We start from the raw sequence: 24,004 nt of genomic DNA, 5'->3' as shown, positions 1-24,004 counted from the left end.
TGATTGGCCGGCCGCAGCCGGGAAGGCGGGGCCAGTGGGGGGTCGCACGCCCTGGTGGCCGGGGCTCCGGTCGCTCCCGCCGACCAGCCGGGTCCTCCACCGGCCCAGAGAGCCCCGGCCCGGCCCCACCCCCGGCGCGGAGAGCAAGGCCCCGCCCCTGCGCCTCCTGGTCCGGGGTCCGCCTACCGGGGGGCGGGACGCGGGGCACGCCCGCTCCGCGCTCTGAGTGACGGCCGGAGGGCCGACGCCAGGCTGCGGTTCGCGGCCTGAGTTTGGGTGCCGACCCTTCAGCGCGCGCCCGCGACTCTCCTGCCTTCCCGCCCTTCCCACCCTTCCCGCCGGCCGCCTCCAGACCTCGGCCCGCCGCTTCTCCGCCTTCGCGGCTCGACTGCAAGGGCGCGCGGAGCGGCTGGATCCCACGCGCTCGCTCCCAGGACCAGAGGCTGGACCCAAGTATTCATTCCGAATGTAGGGATATCTTTGCGCTTCACAGAGCGTTTTTTTGGTTCGATGCGTATTTTTAGCACTTTAATTCACTCATTCAACAACTACTGAGCACCTGTTATGTGCCAGGAAGTGTTCCAGGCACTGGGCAAATAGCAGTGGGGAAAAAAAGCAGACAGATCCCGGGAAATTCCTGCCCTTGTGCGGCGTACACGGGCTTCTTACGTGACCCCAAAGTTACTTCTTTTGAGATTTGGCTCCCACCAAGTGGTGAAATCGTGAGGCGAGGGGCCCAATTTATTTCAGGAATAAAGATGTGAGATAAATGTTATGTTGTACAGGTAAGGGAGTTATAGCCTAAAGCTATTTAATGACTGCTGAACGTCTCAGGGCTAGTAACTTACAGAGCTCCAGGCATACGGGTGCAGAAAGGTCGAGCACCTTCTGTCCAAGGCCCGGGTAAAGGTTTTTCTTTTTTCCTTTATTTATTAACACTTAATCGAGCCTGTGCTCCGTGCTTGGTACTGTGCTAGGTCCTGAAGATACAAAGAAGTCTCACCTGGGTCCAATTCCAAGGCGCTTAGAGTCTAGCAGGGGAGTGGTAGGAAAGCAACCAATACGAAGTAGAAGTCCTAAATTAAAGGTGACAAATGGGAGGAAAGGAAGAGAGAGTCATTCTTGGGGCCGACGTAGACAGAAACTTCATGTGGGTGTTTTGTTTTTGTTTTTGACAGCGCCCTGTGACGTGGGGGGATCTTAGCTCCCCAACCAGGGATGGAACCCATGCCCCCTGTAGTGGAAGGGTGGAGTCCTAACCGCTGGACCACCAGGGAATTCCAAAACTTCATCTGGTTTTCATTGTAATACCTAGATGGCCTCAAATGAGGGCCTAGTCCTGTTGTTTTCAAACATTATTATTGAGACCTCTAGGTACAGCAGAAGTGGTTCAGAGGTTCCATAAACTTTTATCAGTCACATTTTATTTTTACAGTTTTTTTTTAATTTATTTATTTATTTTTATTTTTGGCTGTGTTGGGTCATCGTTGCTGTGCGTGGGCTTTCTCTAGTTGTGGCGAGCGGGGGCTACTCTTCGTTGCAGTGGCTTCTCTTGTTGTGGAGCAAGGGCTCTACCCCCTCTCTGAACCTCTCCTTGTCTCCAGTGTTCTAAAATGGCAGTGATATGTCTTAGAGAAGCTATTTGTAGTGCTGGGCACTCAGTGCCCCTAACTTCTGGGAAATAATCTTGAATCATCCCACTAGTGATTTCTTCACTTCCATTTTCTTTCTTATTTCTTTTTTGGAACTCCTATAATTCAGATGATGGATCTGCTGGACTGGTCCTTCTCATTTCTTGTTTTTCTCTCCTACTTTTCATCTTTTTTACTTTGTCTTTGGGAGATTTCCTCAAATCTTCCTATTCTTCTACTGAGTTTTTCAATATTTTAAAGACTTTTATTACTCTCACTTTATTTTTGTTCTCCAGCTATTCCTTTTTATAGCATATTATTTTGTTTCAATGTTGCAATAGCTTATCTCTGACACTACTAATGATGGTTTAAGTTTTCTTCTCTTGCATAATCACTGTTTTCTCCAAATTTCTTTTTCTGTGGTTTTGATCTCTTTCATGTTAGATTCTTTGCTTGAAGGTCCTATAATCCCTGGTTGTCTGCTCACATTTAAGGATGGGTTACCAAAATCCCAGTGAGAAGCGTTTGTGCTCTGTGGGTTGAGGTACATGGGTGGGGCTTGTCTCCAAGAGCTTCACTGCAGGGAACCTCTGATGTCACATCTTTAGGACTTCCTTCTTGGGGTGGTCAGCAATCTGGCACAACTAATTCCATTTGCCATATGGTTGCCCCACTTCTGCCTTAGGATTCATCCTTCTCTAGTCTATCAGCAACCACTCATCCATATGCTTAACAGCTTCCTAAACTATTTTGCTCGTCTCCTCTCCTGTTTCCCTGTCTTTGTGCACTTATGCCTTAAAAAAATCCCTTTGCTATAGTTTTAGTATATTTTTAGTAGAACAAAATTAGATACGTGTGTTCAATCTACCATTTTTACCCAGAAACTTTAAATATATTTTAAATATTTTTAAAACAGTAGTTTAAAAATATATACACTCAAATGTCCTACGTATAAAATTTTTGGGTTTGTCAGAACAAGCTTGTTGATATCGAATGATTTTATAATACAGAGATATCATGAAGTTGAACTTACAAATGTATTCTAATAAGACATTGCTTTTATCTGTTTTAGATAGTGAGGTTCTACAGAAGGCTTTGCTTGCAAAAGGGGGTTAGCTGCTTTTTTAAAAATGGTTTAGAAGCATCTCTTCTGGGCTAGTGATCAACTAGTGTGACCCTTGAACTGTGGTGAAGGAGCTGCTACTGGCCTGAACTGCATGGGAGAGGGGCTTGGAGGAGGGAGCATCCCAGCCCCAAGGGTTAAGGGAAGGAAAAAAGAGAAGACTTGCCACCTGAGAAAAGAGGAAGAGTTATTTCCTTATACCCTCCTAACTTCCAGCCCCTTGCACTGTCTGCCCACAATCCCACCACAGTCTTGGGCATTATAAAACATTGCATTTTTAAAAATCAGCTTTATTGAGGTATAGTTTACACATAATAAAATTCACCAATTTTAAGTGTAGGGTACAGTGAATTTTCACAAATGGTACAGTCATGTAAACACCACCATAATCATGACATAAAACATTTCCTCCCCTCAGAAACGTTCTTTGTTCCCTTTTGCAGTCAGCCGCTTCTCCCTCATCTGGCTCCTGTCACCTACTGATCTGCTTTCTGTCACTATAGTTTTGCATCTCTAGAATTTCATATGAATGGAGTCATACAGTGTGTGGTAGTTTGTGCCTGCCTTCTTTCACTTGGTATAAAGCTTTTGAGATTATCCATGTTGTTGCATGTATCAGTAGTTCATTCTTTTTTTTTTTTTTTTTTTGCGGTACGTGGGCCTCTCACTGTTGTGGCCTCTCCCGTTGTGGAGCACAGGCTCCGGACGCGCAGGCTCAGCAGCCATGGCTCACGGACCTAGCTGCTCCGTGGCATGTGGGATCTTCCTGGACCGGGGCACAGACCCGTGTCCCCTGCATTGGCAGGCAGACTCTCAACCACTGCGCCACCAGGGAAGCCCCCAGTCTACATTTTATGTGTCTTCTCCTTGGTGACTACCCTAATTTAGGCTTGTGGCATCTTAGTTCCCTGCCCAGGGATTGAACCCACATTCCCTGCATTGGAAGGCAGATTTAACCACTGGACCACCAGGGAAGTACCTATTTGTGATCTAATTATCAGTATGATTATATGTAAAAGAAAGAAGAAGTGGGGAGGGAGAGAAAGGGAGAAAAGGGGAAAGGACCTCAGATTGGGAATCAGAAAAGCAGGTTGAAGTCCTGAGTCTGTACTTCCCAGCTCTGTAACTTTAGATAAGTCTCATAACTCTGAGCCTCAGCTGGCTCTACATGTTTGTAAGGATAAATAAGTTATTTGTAACCTACAACATGCTCTGAAATCATAAGGGATTAAAGGACCATCCAGTGCCAGATGTATAGATAGACATGTATCCATAAACCAGGGTGTGACTGCCTCAAAGACAGAACTAGGTCTCACTGTTTTTTGTATTTCTAGCGTCTAGCCCCATGCCTGGAACATAGAACGTTACCAGTAAGTGTTCATTGAGTAAGTGAGGCAATGAAAGAATTAACTTTGAATAAGTGAATGAATGATAGTATGTAAAAGACAGGTGGGTGTCAGGTGACAAGTTGTTAAGTGGCTATGGCACTGCTAAGAACTGAAGTTACAATGTTTAATTCCTTATCTGTTAAATGTTTCAGTAACATGGAAGAATAATTTGCACATATATGTATTTTTACTTACAGATTCATTAATTCAACAAATGTTTATTAAGTGCCTACTATATACCAGGCAAAGTTCTAGTCCTGGGCATACAGTGATGTCCATTTTAATCATTTGTTTTAGAAAGGCCTCTGGCACTGATGGTTACCTTCAGTGACAGTGTTGGTTAAGCCCTGACCCCTGGTGCAAATTGAAATATATTCCCATTAGTTATTGATTGGTTGTAATTTTTTTTTTAATTAAAAGTTCTTTGGGAAAAGAACTTTTTCTAATTGCTGTTTCCTACTTTTAGCTGTTAATATTTAGTTTGGGAGCATAACATTTAATGATTTTTAAAAAGCAACAGGTCAAGTTAATATATATTAGATGATGGATTAAAAAGCTAGATAATCAAGCAGATAGATGACAGGGAGTCATTCTTCCAATCAACCTCATGATGTCACTGGAGAAAAGAAGGTCAGTTGGAACGTGATGTCTGGCAGTTACAGGGAGCTGTGGCTAGGAAGAGGGTACTCAGAAGCTGCCCTGGAGTCCTTAACCCCCAAGCAGCCAACATCGTGTGTCCAGGCCCCTGTACCAGAGACACCGGACATCTTTGTGACTGACAGAGTGATCCCAAATGGAGAAAGACGAGCCCCTACTGTTGGTGACCCCTGTGTCGGTGAAAGCCATCATCTCAAGAATTGAGGCTGCCCAACTAACTCGGGCTCAGGAGGTAACCCCTTGAGATGAGGGTGTCATCCTTCTGTTGGGGTCTGATGTGGAGGCTAGGGACTGAGCCCAGATTTGGGTAAGATTCCAGCTCTGGGCCCTCAGGGGTCCTGGGATCCTCAGCAAGCTGGGTTTGTGGACAGTTCAGTGGAGGGTGAGCTGGAATCAAACTGCCCCCGAGGCAGGGATGGGCCCAGGAAGCAGACAGCCCACAGGGAAGCCCTAGGTTGGCCCTGAGACACATCGTGGTGGGTCCTACCAGGGCAGGAGGAGGGGCCCAGAGTTCCTGATTGGGGTCTGTTCTTGGCAACCTGTCAGACTGCCCCAAGCTGAGCCCTAGAAACTCACAGGGAAATGGCCAAAGATTCAAATCACCCTGCACGTGAGCCTCTGGTGCATTTTTTTAACGGGAGCCTCCGATCCTGAGGGTTTCTTGGGGCCTCATTTTTCTAGTTCGTTGCCTCTGGATCCTTGTGAGGAGAGATGTCCAGAAGTCCCCAGCAAATTCTGAAATTCTGAAGAAATGTTTGCTGTGGATTTTTAGTATTCTCTCCCTGAGCTGGTCTTAATAATCAAAATGACAGTAATTAGAGCTAACACTTATTTTATGTGCCAGGCGCTGTCCTAAGTGCTTTACAAATACTGGTTCATTTAATCTTTACAAAAGCCCTGTGACACAGGTACTATAATTATCTACACTTTACAAATAAGAAAACTGAGGCCCCAAGAAATTAACTGACTTGTCTAAGATCACACTACTAGGACATGGCATCTGGCACCAGAGTTCACACCCCAAAACACTACAGTCTGCTGCCTCCCATATAGGATATTTCTTCCCAGCTCTCAGACATCTTGGACAATGTCAACTGTGTCATCAGCCGCTTCCAGGAAGAATTAGGATATGATTTCAAAAAAAAAGGCAAAATCTCACCAGACAGAGCAAAAGGGCAAGAACAGATTCATCTTGCTGGAGAAAATTACCTCATTCTCCAACGATGCTAAGACTAAAGAGAAGCACTTGTATGAAATTCTCCACTGGCTAGGTGACTGGGGTGAGTTTGCAGGCTGGGTGCAGTCCTGAGGGTGGGTGCCTTCCCCCCCAAGATGCTGGTGCCAGCTCACTCAGCCTCCTCCTTTCCCCTACCCTAGGTCAGCATTTGCTGGGAGGGGAGTGCAGGGCGGTGGGTGCAGAGGGCGCAAAAGACACATCGCAGCGCCTCTCCAGTGAAACATTGTCCCACTCATGTCGTAGCATATCACCTCTATTCCCTAGAGAGGCAAGCATGTCATTGTCCAAAACATAATAGATTGTGATATTAGGTGCATATGTGATGAAGCCTAAGTCCTGGGTTCATTATTACATCTCATTTTTTAGTAAGATAGAACCTAAGTGCAAACTCACACTAGCTGTTTTATTTTTTCAGCTTTATTGAGATATAACTGACAAACAACATTGTAAATTTAAAGTGTACATGTGATTATTTTATATATAAACATATATATGTATATAATGAAATGATTATCACAATAACATGTCACCTCACATAGTCATCCTTTGTTGTGTGTGTGGTGAGAATATTTAAGATCTACTCTCTTAGCGAATTTCAAATATAGGCATACCTTGGGTATTGCAGGTTCAGTTCTAGACCACCACAATAAAGTGGATATCATAATAAAGTGAATCATGTGAATGTTTTGGCTTCCCAGTACCTGTAAAAGTTATGTTTATACTGTAGTCTATTAAGTGTGCAATAGCATTATGTCTAAGAAAACAATGAACATTAAATATACTTTATTGCTAAAAAGTGCTAACCATCATCTGACAATGCAGGGTTTGCACAAACTTTCAATTTTTAAAAAATGCAGTATTTGCAAACAACAGTAAAGCAAAGTGCAATAAAATGCGGTATGCCTGTATACAATACAGTATTATTAACTGTAGTCACCATGCTGTACATTAGATATCCAGAACTTATTCATCTTATAATTGAAAGTTTGTACCCTTTGACCAACATCTCCCCATTTCTCTCACCTCCCAGCCTCTGATAACCACCAATTTACTCTCTGTTTCTGTGAGTTCAACTTTTTTTAGATTCCACATATAAGTGAGATTGTACAGTATTTGTCTTTCTTTCTCTGTCTGACTTATTTCACTTAGTGTGATACCCTCAGGGTCCATTCATGTTGTTGCAAATGGCAGGATTTCCTTCTGTTTTATGACTTAATAATATAGATCTTCCTTAGCTTATGATGGGGTTATGTCCCAATAACCCTATCATAAGTTGAAAATACCATAAATTGAAAATGTGTTTAATACACCTAACCTGCCAAACATCACAGTTTAGCCTAGCCTACCTTAAATGTGTTCAGAACACTTGCATTAGCCTACAGTTGGGCAAGATCATCTAACACAAAGCCTATTTTATAATAAAGTGTTTAATATCTCATGTAACTTATTGAAGACTATACTGAAAGTGAAAAACAGAATGGCTGTATGCATACAGATGGTTGTAAGTGTATCTGTTGTTTACCCCTGTGATTTTGTGGCCACTTAGAGCTGTAGCTTGCTGTTACAGCCTAGCATCATGAGAGAGTATTGTACCATATTTCACTAGCATGGGAAAAGATCAAAATTCAAAGCATGACTTCTACTGAATGTGTGTCACTTTCGCCTCATTGTAAAGTCAATAAATCATAAGTTGAACCATCATAAGTGGGGGACTATCTGTATTTCATTATATATACTACATTTTCTCTATCCATTCATCCACTGACTGACACTTAGGTTTTTTCCATGTCTTGACTGTTGTAAATTATGCTTCAGTGAACATGGGCATGCAGAAATCTCTTGGAGACAGTGATTTTGTTTCCTATGGATATATACCCAGAAGTGGGATTGCTGGACTATATGGTAATTCTATTTTTAATTTTTTTTAGGAACCTCCATACTGGTTTCCAAAATGGTTATACCAATTTACATTCCCACCAACAGTGCACAAGGGTCCCCTTTTCTTCAGGTCCTCACCATTGCTTGTTATCTCGTCTTTTATACATAATAGCCATCCTAACAGGTCTGAGGTACTATCTCGTTGTGGCTTTGATTTGCATTTCCCTGATAATTAGTGATGTTGAACACCTTTTCATATACCTGTTGGCCATTTGTATATCTTCTTTAGAAAAATGTCTATTCATATCCTTTGCCCATCTTTTAATCGGATTATTTGTTTTTTTGCTATTAAGTTGTGTGAGTTCCTTATAGATTTTGGATATTAACTCCTTATTAAATACATGGTTTGCATGTACTTTCTCCCGTTCTGTAGGTTGAGGCTTTTCACTTTGATAATCATTTCTTTTTTTTTTTTTTTGATAATCATTTCTTTTACTGTGCAGAAACTTTTAAATTTGATGTAGTTCCACTTATTTATTTTTGCTTTTGTTGCCTTTGCTTTTGATGTCATACCCAAAAAAAATCATTGCCAAGACCAATATCAAGAAGCTTTTCCCCTATGTTTTCTTTTAGGAGTTTTATGGTTTCTGGGCTTGTATTTAAGTTTTTAATTAATTTAGAGTTAATTTTTGTGAGTGGTATAAGATACGAGTCCAATTTCGTGGGGTTTTTTTTGTTTTTTTTTTTTGCAGTACGCGGGCCTCTCACTGTCGTGGCCTCTCCCGTTGCGGAGCACAGGCTCAGCAGCCATGGCTCACGGGCCTAGCCACTCTGTGGCATGTGGGATCTTCCTGGACCGGGGCACGAACCCGTGTCCCCTGCATCGGCAGGCGGACTCTCAACCACTGTGCCACCAGGGAAGCCCCAATTTCATTTTTTTGCATGTAAATGTACACGTTTACCAGCACCACTTATTGAAGAGATTATCCTTTCCCCATTGAGTGTTCTTGGGTCCCTTGTCAAATATTAGCTGACCGTATATGCATGGGTTTATTTCTGAGCTCTTGATTCTGGCCCATTTATCTATGTGTCTGTTTATATGCCCGTGCCATAGTGTTTTGTTTACTATAGCTTTGTAATATAGCTTAAAATCAGGTAGTGTGATGCCTCCAGCCTTGTTTTTCTTTCTCAAGAATGCTTTGGCTATTTGGGGTCTTTTGTGGTTCCGTATGAATTTCAGGATTGTTCTTCCTAGTTCTGTGGAAAATGCCATTGAGATTTTGATAGGGATTGCACTGAATCTATGGATGACTTTGGATAGTATAGACATTTTAACAATATTAATTTTTCTGATCCATGAACATGGGTTATCTTTCCATTTACACGTGTCTTCTTTAATTTCTTTCATTCATGTCTTATGGTTTTCACTGTAGAGATCCTTCACCTCCTTTGTTAAATGTATTCCTAAGTATTTTATTGTTTTGATGCTATTGTAAATGGGATTGTTTTCTTTATTTCTTTTTGGATAGTTAATTGTTAGTGTGTAGAAATGCAACTGACTTTTTTTTGTTTGTTTGTTTGTTTTTTTTGTTTTGTTGCGGTACGGTACGCGGGCCTCTCACTGTTGTGGCCTCTCCCGCTGCAGAGCACAGGCTCCGGACGCGCAGGCTCAGCGGCCATGGCTCACGGGCCCAGCCGCTCCGCGGCATGTGGGATCTTCCCGGACCGGGGCACGAACCCGTGTCCCCTGCATCGGCAGGCAGACTCTCAACCACTGCGCCACCAGGGAAGCCCGCAACTGACTTTTATATGTTGATTTTGGATCCTGTAACTTTATTGAATTTGTTTATTAGTTCTAATTGTTTTTTGTGGAGCACACTAGCTATTTTATAGAGGGACTCAAGGGTGATATTCAAAGTACTGAATGGATACTGAGCCAAACAGCACTGGTGCCAGCTGTAAGCAACTGGTATAGCCATTTGGGTGTGGACCAGCTGCATGCAGCCCTGGAGCCAGATGCTACCCCCGTTAAGATCAGAGTTATCCGATCAGGAGACCTCAGTCTGGTGTGAGGTATGGTGGATGCTGCAGTGTTGGAGGAAGATGGTATAGGGATATGCCCTACCCCTACTCACATTGCCCTGCCCCTGAGGAGCTCTCGGTTCAGTGGTCCTTCAGCTGCCCCCAAGAACTAAGCAGGGCTGTTGACTGCAGTTAATTCATTTAATTGTCCAGATATTGGACTAGGCAGTGAGGATAGAGCAATAACAAGATAGGCGCATTGCTGGCTTTGTAGTACAACAGTGCTGTTTTATGTCTATGCATATTTTCTACAGGGCAGGTCTCATGTTAATCATTTCACTTGTATTATCTCATTTAATCCATAGCCAACCCTTTTTTGGCAAGGATACTAAGGCTAGGGAAATAAGTGACTTGCTCAACATCATACAGCTAATAAGAGGTTAAACCAATCCAACCTCAAAGCCTGCTGGTGTAACCCCTATCCTATAGGGCTATTTGGGGCTCCCTAGAGGACAGACTATTCTCAGCCTGCATCTCCCACTCTCTCTCCAGGTGACAGTCTGACCTATGAGATCAGGAACAGGAAGAGTGAGGAGGAAGAGGAAGCCCTGGATGAATGGATCGAGGTGATGGAGAAGGGGTTACCTCTCTCCCTCATCGCCACCAAAGGAGGCATTGAGTCTCTCATTTCCCTCTGCTCCACTCTCATTGAAGGACAAAGGAAAGGGGCACAAAGTAGGTTCCAGGAGCACCTGGCAGGGGAGCTGGGTGGGGCAGATGCCATCTCAAGGAAAGAAGTCACACACCAGGGTCTATGGGAGTCTTTCTGATTCTCCTCCATAACAAAAGCTTTAGCTGAGATGGATGGTCAGTGGTAAGAGGTTGGGGTGGTGGACCCAAGCTGAGAAGTGAGCAGTTCTGGGCTGTCCCTCAGGGCTGAAGGAAGGTGTGATGTGGAGACAGGTCCTCGTTGGTGGTCCCTGGAGCTGTGGCCTCGTGCAGGTTCTGGGGAACAAGGCTGGAAGGTCAGAAAGGGTGGAGTTTATAGCTAGAGCTAGAGGAACATCCTTTCCTTAAACCAAACCCAGATGCAGAGCCAAGCAGTCTGGTGAGACTCAGCTGGAGGCCCTTCTAGAACCTTCTCGATTGTGGCTACTCCAGAAGTAGCCAGTCAGCAACATGGCTCAACCTTGAAATGTCACTTCTCTCAGCACTAGAATGGGCCCGGATTATCTAACTGCCACATTTTGTAGATGAGAACATTGAAGCTCAGAGGAGAGAAGGATCCACAAGGAAAGCCTGTGGCAAAACTAGGCCCCACGCATAGGTTTTCTGGCTTCTTAATCTTACTCGAGAGCATGGGCTTCGGAGTCAGACAAACCTGAGTTTGAATCCCAATTTCTAGCTGTGTGACTTTGGGCAAGTTACTTCCTCTCTCTGAACCTCACTTTCCTCATATGCAAAGTGAGGAGAGCATTGTCTTCCTTACAGGGTTGCACGTGGTGTGAGGCATCTGGCACTGTGCTCAGAACACACACTCAGGGCTTAATAAACAAGAGCTGACATTATCATTTTACCATTGATTTTCATGGCCAGGTTCCTTACCAGTTAAGCAAGGTCGATAGCTGGGGGAGGGAGGAAGCAAGGAAAGGTGGAGGAGAAGGAGACAATGTCTCCTACTATCCTTGTCATATTATGTCTTGAAATATAGTTATTTGTTTACTTGATTTATTTCCTTGCTAGGTTATACATTTCTGGAGGGCAAAGGCTGTGTCTTATTCATTTTTTTAGGGATTAGGTATTGAGCACTTTCTAGGTACCTGGTACAGTGCTTGGTACTAAACATGCATAATCTACTTACGTCCCATGAAGTAAATGCTGTGATTATCCCCATTTTTCAGAAATAGAGGTGCTGAGAAGTTAGGAAACTTGCCTGAGGCAAGTGGTAGGGATGGGATTCAAGCCCGAGTTATCTGACTCTAGAATCCATGCTCTGAACCATTAGAGCATATGGCCTCTCTGACAGTATTAGCTAAATGCTGGCTTGATTTCAGTGTCATTTAATTTCCATATTGCCTTTAGCCCCTCATCCAAAGTTAGCCAGTGTTTTGTCTGCCAGTGATGTTCACTGAATGAGAAATGAATGGATGCTCCAAGATAATCCCTCCAGCAGCTCTACACCTAGTAGATCCAAGGGGATACAGCTATGACCATGGACCATCCCTGAGGAGCTGAAGTCTGCATATGAATGGGTTTGAACACAAAGTGCACAATTGGTGTTTATGTACATTTTCCTGCTTTCATCAAAGTATCATAGGAGTTCATGACCCCCAAAATGGAAAAAGACATTAGTCATTATAAAAGAATATAAACCACTGCAGGACCACGTGATAAATTCTCTACAAACACAGTCCAGTGGTAACAGGAAAGGGAAATACAACTTCCCAGGTGATCTAGAGTCTAAGTGCCAGGTGGGCTTCCAGAATTTAGATAGTTGGCAATAGGTAGCCAAACAGAGATATTGAGACTGGGAAGTAGCGTGATTAGAAAAATCACTCTACTCCAGGGAAATATGGAGGATCAGCAGTGTGTTGAATTGGGTTGAACTGGATCGAATTGGTCCAGACCCCTCTGGGTCCTGCAGGTGCTGTGGAGCTGACAGACCCTGACAGGTAAGCTCTGAGCAAGCTCTGAGCCCAGCAGAGATCTCTCCTGACAATATCTCCCCCGGCCTCATATAATGCCCCAGCTCCTTATTGCCAAAGCCCTAAGAAGGTTGGATGGGAATTTGGCCAAGCAGGGTGTGGAGAATCAGTATAATCCTTGGATCCATGGGAGTTTATTGCCTTTGTTCTCTCCACCTCTCCTAGTGTCCAAACACACCTTCTGGCAGGGCTGGTGGGAACAAAGCCCACAAAAAGTGACATCCTGCCCTCAGCCACTGAGCCCAGAGCAGATGCTCCAGGACAAGCACACTACCTGCATAAGGGTCTCCGAGGTGAAGTCCATGCTGCAGGAACTCCTGGACTCCACGATGTTCAACCAGGGGGAGGTTCGGGCCATCAGGTACATGTCTGCTGTGGTCGAGAACCTCAACAAGGCCTTGATGCTCCAGCACAAGGAGAACAGAAGCCTGGAGGCCAAATACAGGCACCTGAAAATAGAGATGACCAAAGAACTCAGCAGCCAGAGGCTGTATTTCCAGAAGTCCCTCCAAGTCCTCAAGAGTAAGAGAGATGCCCTACTAAAGCAGGTAGAAATTCTAGGGGGAAAGTACCATGACCTTCTCCTGAGGAAGCGTGCCTTAGAGTTCCAGCTGAACAAGGCTTAGTCTGCTAGAGGTCAAGCAGAATACTCAGTCAAGATCTTGGTTGACTCGCCAGCCCCTGCCAAGAAAGAGGCCCTCCGAAAGAAAGAAACAGTCATAGAGGAAACCCAACAGGAGCCCAAGAAGGAGGAGCAGTTTTCACCACTCTCCCCAAGTCGCCTGGCCATGACCTGGGAGAGTAGCGCTAGGCCTTCCACATGTCAACCACTTTCCACCATGACTGTGCATTCAAGGACTGCAGATGTGTACAGCAGCAAGGACACTGAAAATCTTCAGCCTGTGTTGCCATCCTCCGTGGATCACAAGTTTCCTAAGAAATGGGAAAGACCGTCAGCAGAAAGCCCAGGCCACAAAGTCAAAGACCAGAAGGACTTCTTCCAGGAAGTGACCCAGGAGAAGGAAGGACTCCAGATGAAGTCCCATTTTCAGAAGCAGCTGTCCCCAGAGAGCTCTAGGAAGGTGGCCTTGGAGAGCAAGGCAGAGCACTGGGAAGAGGAACTCAGCTGGGAGAGGCGAAGGCAGCAGTGGCTGGAGGAGGAGATGTGGCTGCAGTGGCAAGAGAAGTGGGCCCTGCTGGAGCGGGACACCGGGAGAAGCAGCAGCAGTGGGAGCAGGGGGAAGCAGCAAGGGGGTGGCAGCGGAGATTGGCCCAGGAGCAAGGGGGCCCATGGAGGGGGCCGGAGCGGACAGGAGAGGACGTGGAGAGAATGGGCTTCATGCCCACCAGTCGATGGAGGGACTTGGAGGAGGCATCACTGGCACCTCCCTCAAGCCAGGCCCAATCTGCTCACCAAGGCAGGAGGCCACACTTGCCCAGGTCCCCTAAGACCCAGCAGCCTGCCCCCGGAAACCAGAGGACCATGAGTTCAGCCGAGTTTACTCAGAAACCACGGGCCCGCTGTGTTCCCACGAAGCCCAAGAAGACGGCCTCCCTTCCTGTCACGGGGACATCCCTCCGAGAAGTGGCCCAGCCCCCTTTGCATACATCCCCAGTAACTCTGAAGGGGAAGGTATACCACGTGGACGTGGAGGCCCAGAGGAAGAACCTGCAGCTCCTGACTGAGGAGGATCAGCTGGGGCTGCCCCACTACCTGCGCAACAAGGTGCGGGAGCTCACGACCACCGCCGTGGAGCTGAACGCGCTCAAGCTGTGGTGCCTATGCCATGAGTACATCCTCTACAGACATTTCCAGAGCCTCCGGTAGGTCCTCCCTGGCACCCACCGGCACCCACCCACCGCTGCCATATATGGGCAGAGCCAGAACCCAGTGAGAAAGGAGGAGCCTGGGGCAAGTGGGATGGGGAGAATCACCCCAGGCCTGGACAAGGTCCCCCCGAGGGAGGGTACCTGCGAAGGACACCTGACCTCGGAGCCTTGGGCAGCCCTGAAGGTGTGGGAGGTCAAACACTTACACACTGCTCTCCCTCTAGTGAGCTTTCCTGCAAGCCTTTCTTCCTGTCTTCCTACTGCCCTGTCTGTAACCCGCCTAACACGCTCCCCCATTTGCCTTACTTTTATTCCTGTTTCCAGCCCAGCCCGAGCCTCCTCACCTGACACCACCTCCTGCTTCTCTGCTCCCTGTTTTCCCCAGCTCTCACAGACACAGAGTCATCTCTGGTTAACAGAGAGTTGGGGGCAGGAGGAGTCTCCTTCACCCACTAAATCACTTCCCTCTCTTCCCAGACAAGAAGTGATCAACCACGTACAAGTTGTGCGAGAAGCTGGGGCTGCCTACAAGGCCCAGAACCTCTACCTCTTCCTGGAAAACGTCGACCGCCTGCAGAACCTCCAGCTTCAGGCCTGGACAGACAAGCAGAGGGACCTGGAGGAGAAGCGCCGAGAGTGCCTGAGCAGCATGATGACCATGTTCCCCAAAGTGGGCCTCCCACCCGGCGACCTTCTCAGGGGTCAGCACAGCCGGCAGGGATGGGACCAGGGTGGAGCCATGGGGCTGTGGGGTGTACCTGGGCGCGGGAGAGCAGTTGGGAAGTAAGAGAGCAGATTAAAGCCTCTGAACCAGGAAGAGGGGAAGGCAGGAGACAGCCTGAGCGTAAGGAAGGCCAGTTTTCCAATCTCTATATATGGGGAGAGCAAGAGAGGGAGGAACCCTCCAAAGGAGCTGGACAAGAAAGCTTCTTCTGGAGGGGAGGTAGTTGGAGCCTGCAGTCCTGACTCTGTGCTCAGATTCTCCCTCCCCTGTGGGTCTCCCTGTCCTGCTCTTGTCTGATCTGCTTGCTCTCCAGGCTTGGTCACAGCTGTCTTCTTCACCCTCGTGCTGGCGACTCCCTTTTCTTCTCTCTGGGGACAGCTCCCCTGCTTTCTCTCTCTCTTTTTTCTTTTTTTTTTTTTGCGGTACACGGGCCTCTCACTGTTGTGGCCTCTCCCACTGCGGAGCACAGGCTCCGGACGCGCAGGCTCAGCGGCCATGGCTTACGGGCCCAGCCGCTCCGCGGCATGTGGGACCTTCCCAGACCGGGGCACGAACCTGTGTCCCCTGCATCGGCAGGCAGACTCTCAACCACTGCGCCACCAGGGAAGCCCTTTTTTTTTTTTTTTGTGCTTTGTTTTTGTTGTTACGAGGTAGAACTTTTTTTTTTTTGGCTGCATTGGGTCTTCGTTACTGTGCACTCAGGCTTTCTCTAGTTGCAGCGAGCGGGGGCTGCTCTTCGTTGCAGTGCATGGGCTTCTTATTGCGGTGGCTTCTCTTGTTGCGGAGCACGGGCTCTAGGTGCATGGGCTTCAGTAGTTGTAGCTCGTGGGCTCTAGAGCACAGGCTCAGGAGTTGTGCACGGGCTTAGCTGCTCTGCGGCATGTGGGATCTTCTGGGACCAGGGCTCAAACCTGTGTCCCCTGCATTGGCAGGCAGATTCTTTGATGTGGACCATTTTTAAAGTCTTTATTAAATTTGTTAAAATATTGCTTCTGTTCTGTGTTTTGGTTTTTTTGGCTGCAAGGCATGTGGGATCTTAGCTCCCTGACCAGGGATTGAACCTGCATCCCCTGCACTGGAAGGTGAAGTCTTAACCACTGGATCACCAGGGAAGTTCCCAGCAGCCAGATTCTTAACCATTGCACCACCAGGGAAGTCCCTACCCTTAACTTTTTTTTTTTTTTTTTTTTTTGCGGTACACGGGCCTCTCACTGTTGAGGCCTCTCCCGTTGCGGAGCACAGGCTCCGGACGCGCAGGCTCAGCGGCCATGGCTCACAGGCCCAGCCGCTCCGCGGCATGTGGGATCCTCCCGGACCGGGTCACGAACCCGTGTCCTCTGCATCGGCAGGCAGACTCTCAACCACTGTGCCACCAGGGAAGCCCCCTACCCTTAACTTTTTAAAAAAATTTTTATTTTATTTTTTTATTTTTGGCTGCATTGGGTCTTCGTTGCTGCGTGCGGGCTTTCTCTAGTTGTGGCGAGCGGGGTCTACTCTTCATTGCAGTGCGTGGGCTTCTCATTGCAGTGGCTTCTCTTGTTATGGAGCATGGGCTCTAGGCACATGGACTTGAGTAGTTGTGGTGCATTGGCTTAGTTGCTCCGCGGCATGTGGGATCTTCCCAGACCAGGGCTTGAACCTGTGTCTCCTGCATTGGCAGGCGGATTCTTAACCACTGCACCACCAGGGAAGCCCCCCTACCCTTGACTCTTAATTGACAGTTTGCCTGGATACAGAAGTCTAGGTTAGAATTCATTTTCCCTCACAATTTTGAAGGCATTGCTCATTCATTGCCTTCTAGGTTTTGGTGTTGCTGTTGAGAGTCCAAAGTCATTCGGAGTCTTAATCCATTGGGTTTGACCTATTTTTATTCTCTAAGGTCTGCCTTCAGTTTCCTCTACTCTTTCCCCTGCTACCAGGGTCAGAAAAGCAGCGAGTGCTGACATGGTCCACAGGAGGCTAGCTGATGGCTTGGAGGGATTGCAGAATCCCGCAGCAGTGACTCAGAATCTGCTGAGATCTCCTCTAGGGCTGGGCCAGGAGGTTACCCCACTGAGTCCTGAGCAGCCACGGCCAGAGTCTGGGGGAAGGAGTGTCCTGAGGGATTCAGTGTAAGTGCCGGCATAAGGCAGTTGGAAGAGCCTTGGCCATGGGGATGTCTCCCAATTCAGTTTCCTGTCACCTTATATTAGTCCTGATCACCTGCTGTAGGTGTCTTGACTTGCTAAATTGGTTTTGAGGTTGAGAAGGAAAGGGACCATATATATAATAATTCTTTAGATGGCTGTGAGGGTTCCTCCAGCTCCTTCCCCAGGGCCAGGGCAGAGGCTGAATGACAAGACACGGAGAGCATTCCTGACACAGCCTGGCCCGGTAACACGAGTCTCTCACAGTTCCAGCTGCTCTGGCTTCCTTTAGTTTTTTCCTTGCTGTTTTGCCCATTGTCCAGATTCTCCACAGCAAAGGAGAAAACAGGAACTAAACCAGCAAAGAACAATTCAAGGAATTTCTGGGAAATGCAATACCCTGAGGTCCCAGGCATACCTAATTGGAGGCATTCCCTGGGCCTCACCCTTTCTGCTCTGCCCCAAGTCAGGCAATGCCTCCTCTGGCACTAGAGAGAGGATGAATTCCTTTCTCTCTGATGCCTCTCTGCTGGTTCCTCTTAGCTCCAGCAGGAGTGGAACATTAACCTGAACACCCCTGTGGTCACCTCCCCAAAGTCAAGGAAAAGCAAGCCTCCTCCATCCTTACTGCGGAACATCCATTCCAGCAGCCCCTCCTGCAAGCGACACCTGGAGCTCTTTATGACCAAGCACCAGCAATGTGTGCCCCTGCGGATGGCCCAGTAGGTGCATGGAAGCCAGGGGCAGCTGGCTAGGTGGGTGAGGGAGGCAGGGAGCAGGGGTGACCAGACTTGCGGGGTGCGGGGGCGGGGTGGCTGGCAGCTCAGTGAAGGCACAGACAGGCAAAGCTCACCCCATGAGTTGCAAGGAACCTAGCTTCTCAGCGGCCTGCCCAGCTCTGGCCATTGGCCCAGATGGGGGTATGTGTGTATGTGGTGTGTGGGCTTCATGGCACAGCCTGACCAAGTATGTTTCAAACTATGCAACTGAAAGACTCCTGGGACCCACAGCTGAGAACTTACAACCATTTCCACCCTGAGCATTGGTCTGGCACCTGCCACTGGTCCATCCATGTAAATCAACCTGATCCTTCCCACCACGTGACCCCTGGGCTCAAAGAGACACCACGAGTCTCTGGGCAGCCAAGAAGAGACACATCCACACCCCCCTGGTGTGGCCATTTCAGGGCTTCAGGCCCAGGGCATGTGCCTGGAGGAACAGGGGCTGTCTTGGCAGCCTCTTCCAGTAGCTCCTCAGCTAGAGGAGACCCAAGGAGGTGAGATTTAGAGTTGGGAAGGGAAGAGATGCGGCAAGGAAGGCAGTGACAACTATTTGAGAAGGGAAGAAAACCCTGCAGAGCTTGTTGCTTCCCAGTCCCTCCCTTTCTGTAAAGACCTCCTCATCTCTTCTTACACTATCAACCTTCACACCCCAGCCAACAGGGGAACCAGCTGGAGGCCATCTGGAAGACTGATGTGGCCTCCTCCAGTCACCCAGTAGAAAAGAAGACCCCCACCAGCCTGTCCTGGGACCAGCTGGGGGGTACCCAGATATTCCCCGGCTGTTGGCATTGGATGTGCATTCCTCCTACCACAAAAGCTTGATGTCCCTCATGGCCCGGTAAGATGCAAGGCTGGACGGTTAATCTGGATTCAGGGAGATCTGCCCACCAAGGGTACACACTTCTGTGTCCAACAGCTATCTTTCCAAACATTAATAATGACCTCATTTACTGTACCACATCAGACAGAGAGATGCTCACCTGCCTCATTGGCCATGAGCTTGGGTCCCCACGCCAGCACCATTCTAGTTCTCTCAAAGGACTCCACACGGCGTCTCAGAAGATCACGACAGAAGTCATTCCTTCCCACTTGCTTCCTGGGCTGCACGTGAATTGCTCAAGAGGTGTTTCTTGCCCTAGGCCTGGGGGTTATTCTCAAGGAGAGCCAGGTGCAGGTATGGAGAGATGAGAGAGACCAAAAATCTCAGGATAAACTGGGCCCGTCTTTGGCATTGTCATTTCCTTATTGCCTTCAAGAACTGCCCCTGGGAAGAGCAGCTGAGGGGAGGCGGGCAGGACTCAGTGGGCCAACAAGGGACTTTTCTGGTTAGGAAGGTTCAACTCTGCCTCTCTTGGCTTGAAGATGTCAATATTGAAGACTCAAGGCTGTTTCAAGGAGCCTTTCTAGATTACTAACCCCAGCTGCCTCCTGTGGCCCTGCCCCTGCCCCAGTTAAAGATCTTTGACAGGGATGGGAATTTTCTGGCAGTCTAGTGGTTAGGACTCGGTGCTTTCACTGCCAGGGCCCAGGTTGGATCCCTGGTTGGGGAACAATCAATAATATCTTTGACAGGGAGAGGGCACTGATGCCTGCCAGTGTAGACCTAACCAGAACCAAGGCTGCAAGATGCTGCTGCCGCCCTCATCCTCTCGACAGGAACTTAGGGAAGACGGGGTGGCACGGCAACATCAAAGGAGGCTGGTCCTTGGCTGTGATTCCGCTCTGAAGTGGGCCTGAGAGTCCCAGCTGGACATCAACATTATAGCCCACCTAGTACATAGATACCTGGTTTTCAGTTCCTGAAGAGTTTCCAAGTGTGTGTGTGTGTGTGTTGTTGTTGTTGTTGTTAGTTGATTTGGATACAGCAAACAGAACTGAGAATAACCAAAAACAACACTGGCAGAATTTAGTAACCCAGAAATCAACTGGGGCCGCACCTGCTGAGATTTGGCTAAACTTGCCCCTGACTCTAGCACCCCCATAGTGGTATCTCTCCTCTCTGAGCGCCTTCTCTCCCTCTGCATCCCTGCCAGTGCCTGGGCTCTGCTCGTCATCTGTTTCAACCTGAGGCACCAACCCCACACACGTGAATATGTGCACATAAGTATCAAGTATACACGCTCCACTTGACCCCAAGCATTTCACGATCTTCATAACTTTCTGAAAATTTAGCGGGGTGATAGGGAAAGGGACTCACAGTGAACAGTACCGAAGAGCAGCCTCCTTTCTTCCCCTCTCTCTTTGGTTTAACATGCAAAATTCAAAAACTCTTTCCCGTCTCTCATGCAGAGCTGTCCCACCTACACCCATGCCGCCACTGGGATCTCAGCTTCAGACTTAAGCACTAATCAAAATATTGTTCCCAGCAAAGACAGTTTCTCCTTTCCAGGGGAATTTAGGTGAATACAATTTTCTTCCCCTTTTTCAAACTCTACAGCAGTTTTTTCAGTTTATCACACTACCAGGTGTAGAGACCAAGCCCTGCTGTTTCTGTTTTCTTTATCCACATGCCAGGTTGGTACCACCTACCTGTGTGTCAAGCTGGTCCTCGAGATTTTAGTGTGAGTGCTGCCTCCATCGTCTTGGGATCTTGCTGCTGTGGCATGAGAATCTGCCGCTGCCCAGGCTACTGCTGCCCTAGCGTGGTGGTCGTGCTGCTTTCTTTGTGCGTTCTCCGTGCGTGTGCACCTCTGGAGACACACTGCTTCCACTCCCAAAAGTGCACCCTCTCTTTGGCCGCCTGCCCCTGGCCCACCTCAAATCTGCAGGCCCACCTGTTGTGTGGGTCCAGGTCACTCATCTCTTCACTATCCTGCTGACCTGACCAGCTCCCATGGCCAAGTTGTCCAGTTCACAGCACCAGCTAGCTTCATAACTAGGGCCAGCCTCGCACCGACTGTCCCATTCTCCTGGTCTGCCTGACGTTAGCAACCTGTCTCATCAAACGCCCGCCGGGGTGTCCTCTCAGCATGTGGGGAAGGGCTATTAATCTTCCCTCTGTGATTTGGGACCGTGTCCTTCAAAAACCAGCAGACGCCCTTCTCCAAGATCTTTTTTCTGCTTTGTCTTACAGGTGTCTCCCCTGGGCTGTCTGTCTGACAGGTAAGATAGCTATGTGCCTGTACACACCGAGCGCTGTCTGCAGTTGGAGAAGTATCTTAACCTCGACTCTAACTGCCCTGCCCTCCCTTGCTCAGAGCCGATTTCTGCACAAAGTACACGATGGTTCACACGTGTGTGCTGAGATGCAGTGATTATGGATTCACAGACTTCCAAGGTGGTGCCGACAGAAGAGAGAGCTTATAACTTGGTTTCTGGGAAGCAACCAAGATGGGGGTGGAGAGGAAGAAACGTGGATGGGTAGGAAGGAGCAGGAAAGAGTGAGGGGAGGGAAGAGGGAGTATTCTGTAACGTGAAACGGGAGGAAGAGTCACAAGAAAAGAAGCAGAGCCCCTGGGATGTGGCAGAAATGTTGTGTTAAGCAGTTCCACATCTGGGTCAGTCTGGGCCCAGCCCTGGACTGGTCTCCCAGAGACGACCAGGGAAGCTCTCGGGTAGGCTGGGTGGGTACTCACATCTCAGGGCCTTGTTTCATCCGTTTCCCAACCGGTAACTGTACTAACTGTTTCAGTGCCTCAGTGACCCAAAGAAAGGAAGGCCAGGAACACCCAGAGGAGCCAGCTGAGCTTGTTTGTAAAAAGTCAAACGAGTCCTTCCCCGGAACCCTAAAAAGCCAGAAGGATCGAGACAATTGCGGTCCTTGCTCCATGCCTTAGCCAGTGATTCTCAAAGTTGTTCCAAATGCAGATTCCCAGCTGGTGTTTTTAAACAAACACTCTGGGTACTGCTAAGTAATCCTAGAACTTTGAGAAACACTACTTTTCTCCTTCAGTCCCCAAACTGTACATTTTTAATAAAATAGAGATGTGTTTATTTTTAAAATTTTCTGCCTCATTGCTAAAACCCACACCTCCTCAACTCACTCATTTTTGAAACCAGATGCATGACCACCTGGCCACTGACTTAGACACCAGTCACAGGGATCCCCCCAGTGTTGTGTCTGCCCTCTGGGAGCCGACCAGCCAAGACGGCCATAATTAGTGCCTTGCACACAGCAGGGCTCAGTAACTCTAAAATCAATCAGAGACAGACAAATACGTAACAGATATACTGATGATGAGCGTGAAACTCAGAAGGTAAGAACAGAAGAAGGTACTGAGTACAAGTCAGAGCCAGGTGTGACTGGGTGTGGGAGCAAAGGTGAGTGCATCTCTAAGAAGTGAGGACAAAGATGGAAGAAATAGAGACACGGAGGTTCCAAATCTAGATGGTGTGGGCTTAGGAGGCCATCCCTGTCCGCTAATTAATTGTCTTAATTCAGGGAAGACACTACTTTGGTTGGTTCATACAGCTTACGAGCACCGCCCCATCCTCACTCTCCCTTGCACTCCCCTCCCCCTCCTCCCGCCTAGCCAGACCAGACCTAGGGACCAGGCATGATAAAACGTTAGCTAGGAAATTACCCTGTTCTCAGAGGCCCCACAATCCAGTGATTCTGTTTCTTAGGAATGGAACACCCATCCTTGCTTAAGGTTGAAATTCTGGAAGGAAGAGGAGGATGTTGGATGCAAACTGATGGCCCTTGGATGATGCCAGAGTAGGATTTAATTTCTGAGCCACAGCTCAACGTATCACAAGGAAGCCTGGCGGAGGGAGGAAGGTGAGAGGCGTTTCTGATGCAGGTCACACACATGGGACAGCGACAGCTGTGGCAGGGAAGGGCCATGTCTAGCCGTTCAGGCTTATTTTCTGGAGGCCTCACCCCACTGTAGCCAACATATTAAAATGCCCTCATACTAAATGTATTGCTTTATAAATAATTTGAAGGGAATTTTATAACTTTGCTTTGGAAATTAAACGACTATGAGTAAGTTTTTTTAATGTATAGTTGGCTGTGACTTCTCAGCAATCATCATGCATAGAGATGAAATCTAACAAGTTTTGTAAATAAGATGAGAATATTCTGAATATTAAATTTGACAGAATAATGAAACTGACAGTATTGTGTTTTATAAACATTTAATTACATATATTTTTGTATTTTGGTGCCAATGACATTATTTATTTATTTATTTTTACTATCTATTCTTTAAGCCTCGGCATGTGGGATCTTAGTTCCTTGACCAGGGATCAAACCCGGGCCCCCCATAGTGGAAGCGTGCAGTCCTAACCACTGGACCGCCAGGGAAGTCTCACCAATGACATTTTTAAAGGTTTCAGATGTTTCCGTACGCTTTCGGCACTGTGCTTAAATTAAGGTGCCCAGCAGCTAAACCTGCCCCGGTGATGGAGGACTTTGACTTTTTGGTTGTCCTCTAGCAAGCTCTCTGGCAAACAAGCAGAGTGTCTGATAGATGGCCAAGCTGGGTTGAAACCCAAGGAGATATATAGATATAGTATATGGTGTTTTTCTGGTAATGAGGTTATTTAATACTATCCAAGAACCTCATTTTTTTTTTTCAGAGCAAAGTTGATGTATTTGGTCAAACAAGATATTGCCTCAAAAAAACTTGGGGAAGCCAGGGCATGAGAAGGAGTACTTCTTGGCATATTTCTTCAAGCCAGATTTGGGAGTTGGCCATATCTCTGCTTACATGGCTCATGGCCTCAGGGTTCTCCAAGATGAGGAATCAACACTAATGTGAAAGGGGGCATGAGAGAAGGGTCTACTTTAGCCCTGACTGTGACCTTCATGGAGACATCGGTGAAGTGGAAGGGATAAAAACCTTTTGTAAACAACCCAACCAAAGAACCAGAGAGGCAAAAGCCATGCAGGGTCTGGTGTGTTCCATGTGCTGGGGAGGCCAACTTAGAAAAAGTCAGAAAAAGAATGAGCATGAC

The 24,004-nt window shown here is 47.6% G+C and overlaps 1 protein-coding gene across 1 annotated transcript; it reads left to right on the top strand.

Annotated features, from left to right (window-relative positions):
* The first annotated feature begins 4,935 nt into the window (after positions 1 to 4,935).
* FAM186B (family with sequence similarity 186 member B) lies at positions 4,936 to 22,979 on the top strand. The gene is given in 12 exon segments (XM_060026203.1): positions 4,936 to 5,031; positions 5,853 to 5,936; positions 5,938 to 6,079; positions 10,489 to 10,671; positions 12,807 to 13,844; positions 13,847 to 14,465; positions 14,949 to 15,141; positions 17,865 to 18,043; positions 18,757 to 18,857; positions 18,860 to 18,941; positions 21,177 to 21,205; positions 22,670 to 22,979. Coding segments are annotated over 12 exon segments (2,841 nt in total). The 3' UTR covers positions 22,765 to 22,979.
* Positions 22,980 to 24,004: the final 1,025 nt, after the last annotated feature.

This window comes from Delphinus delphis, chromosome 11 (assembly GCF_949987515.2).
Source record: "Delphinus delphis chromosome 11, mDelDel1.2, whole genome shotgun sequence".
NCBI classification, from domain to species: Eukaryota; Metazoa; Chordata; class Mammalia; order Artiodactyla; family Delphinidae; genus Delphinus; species Delphinus delphis.
This window is presented reverse-complemented; position numbering and strand designations above follow the sequence as displayed.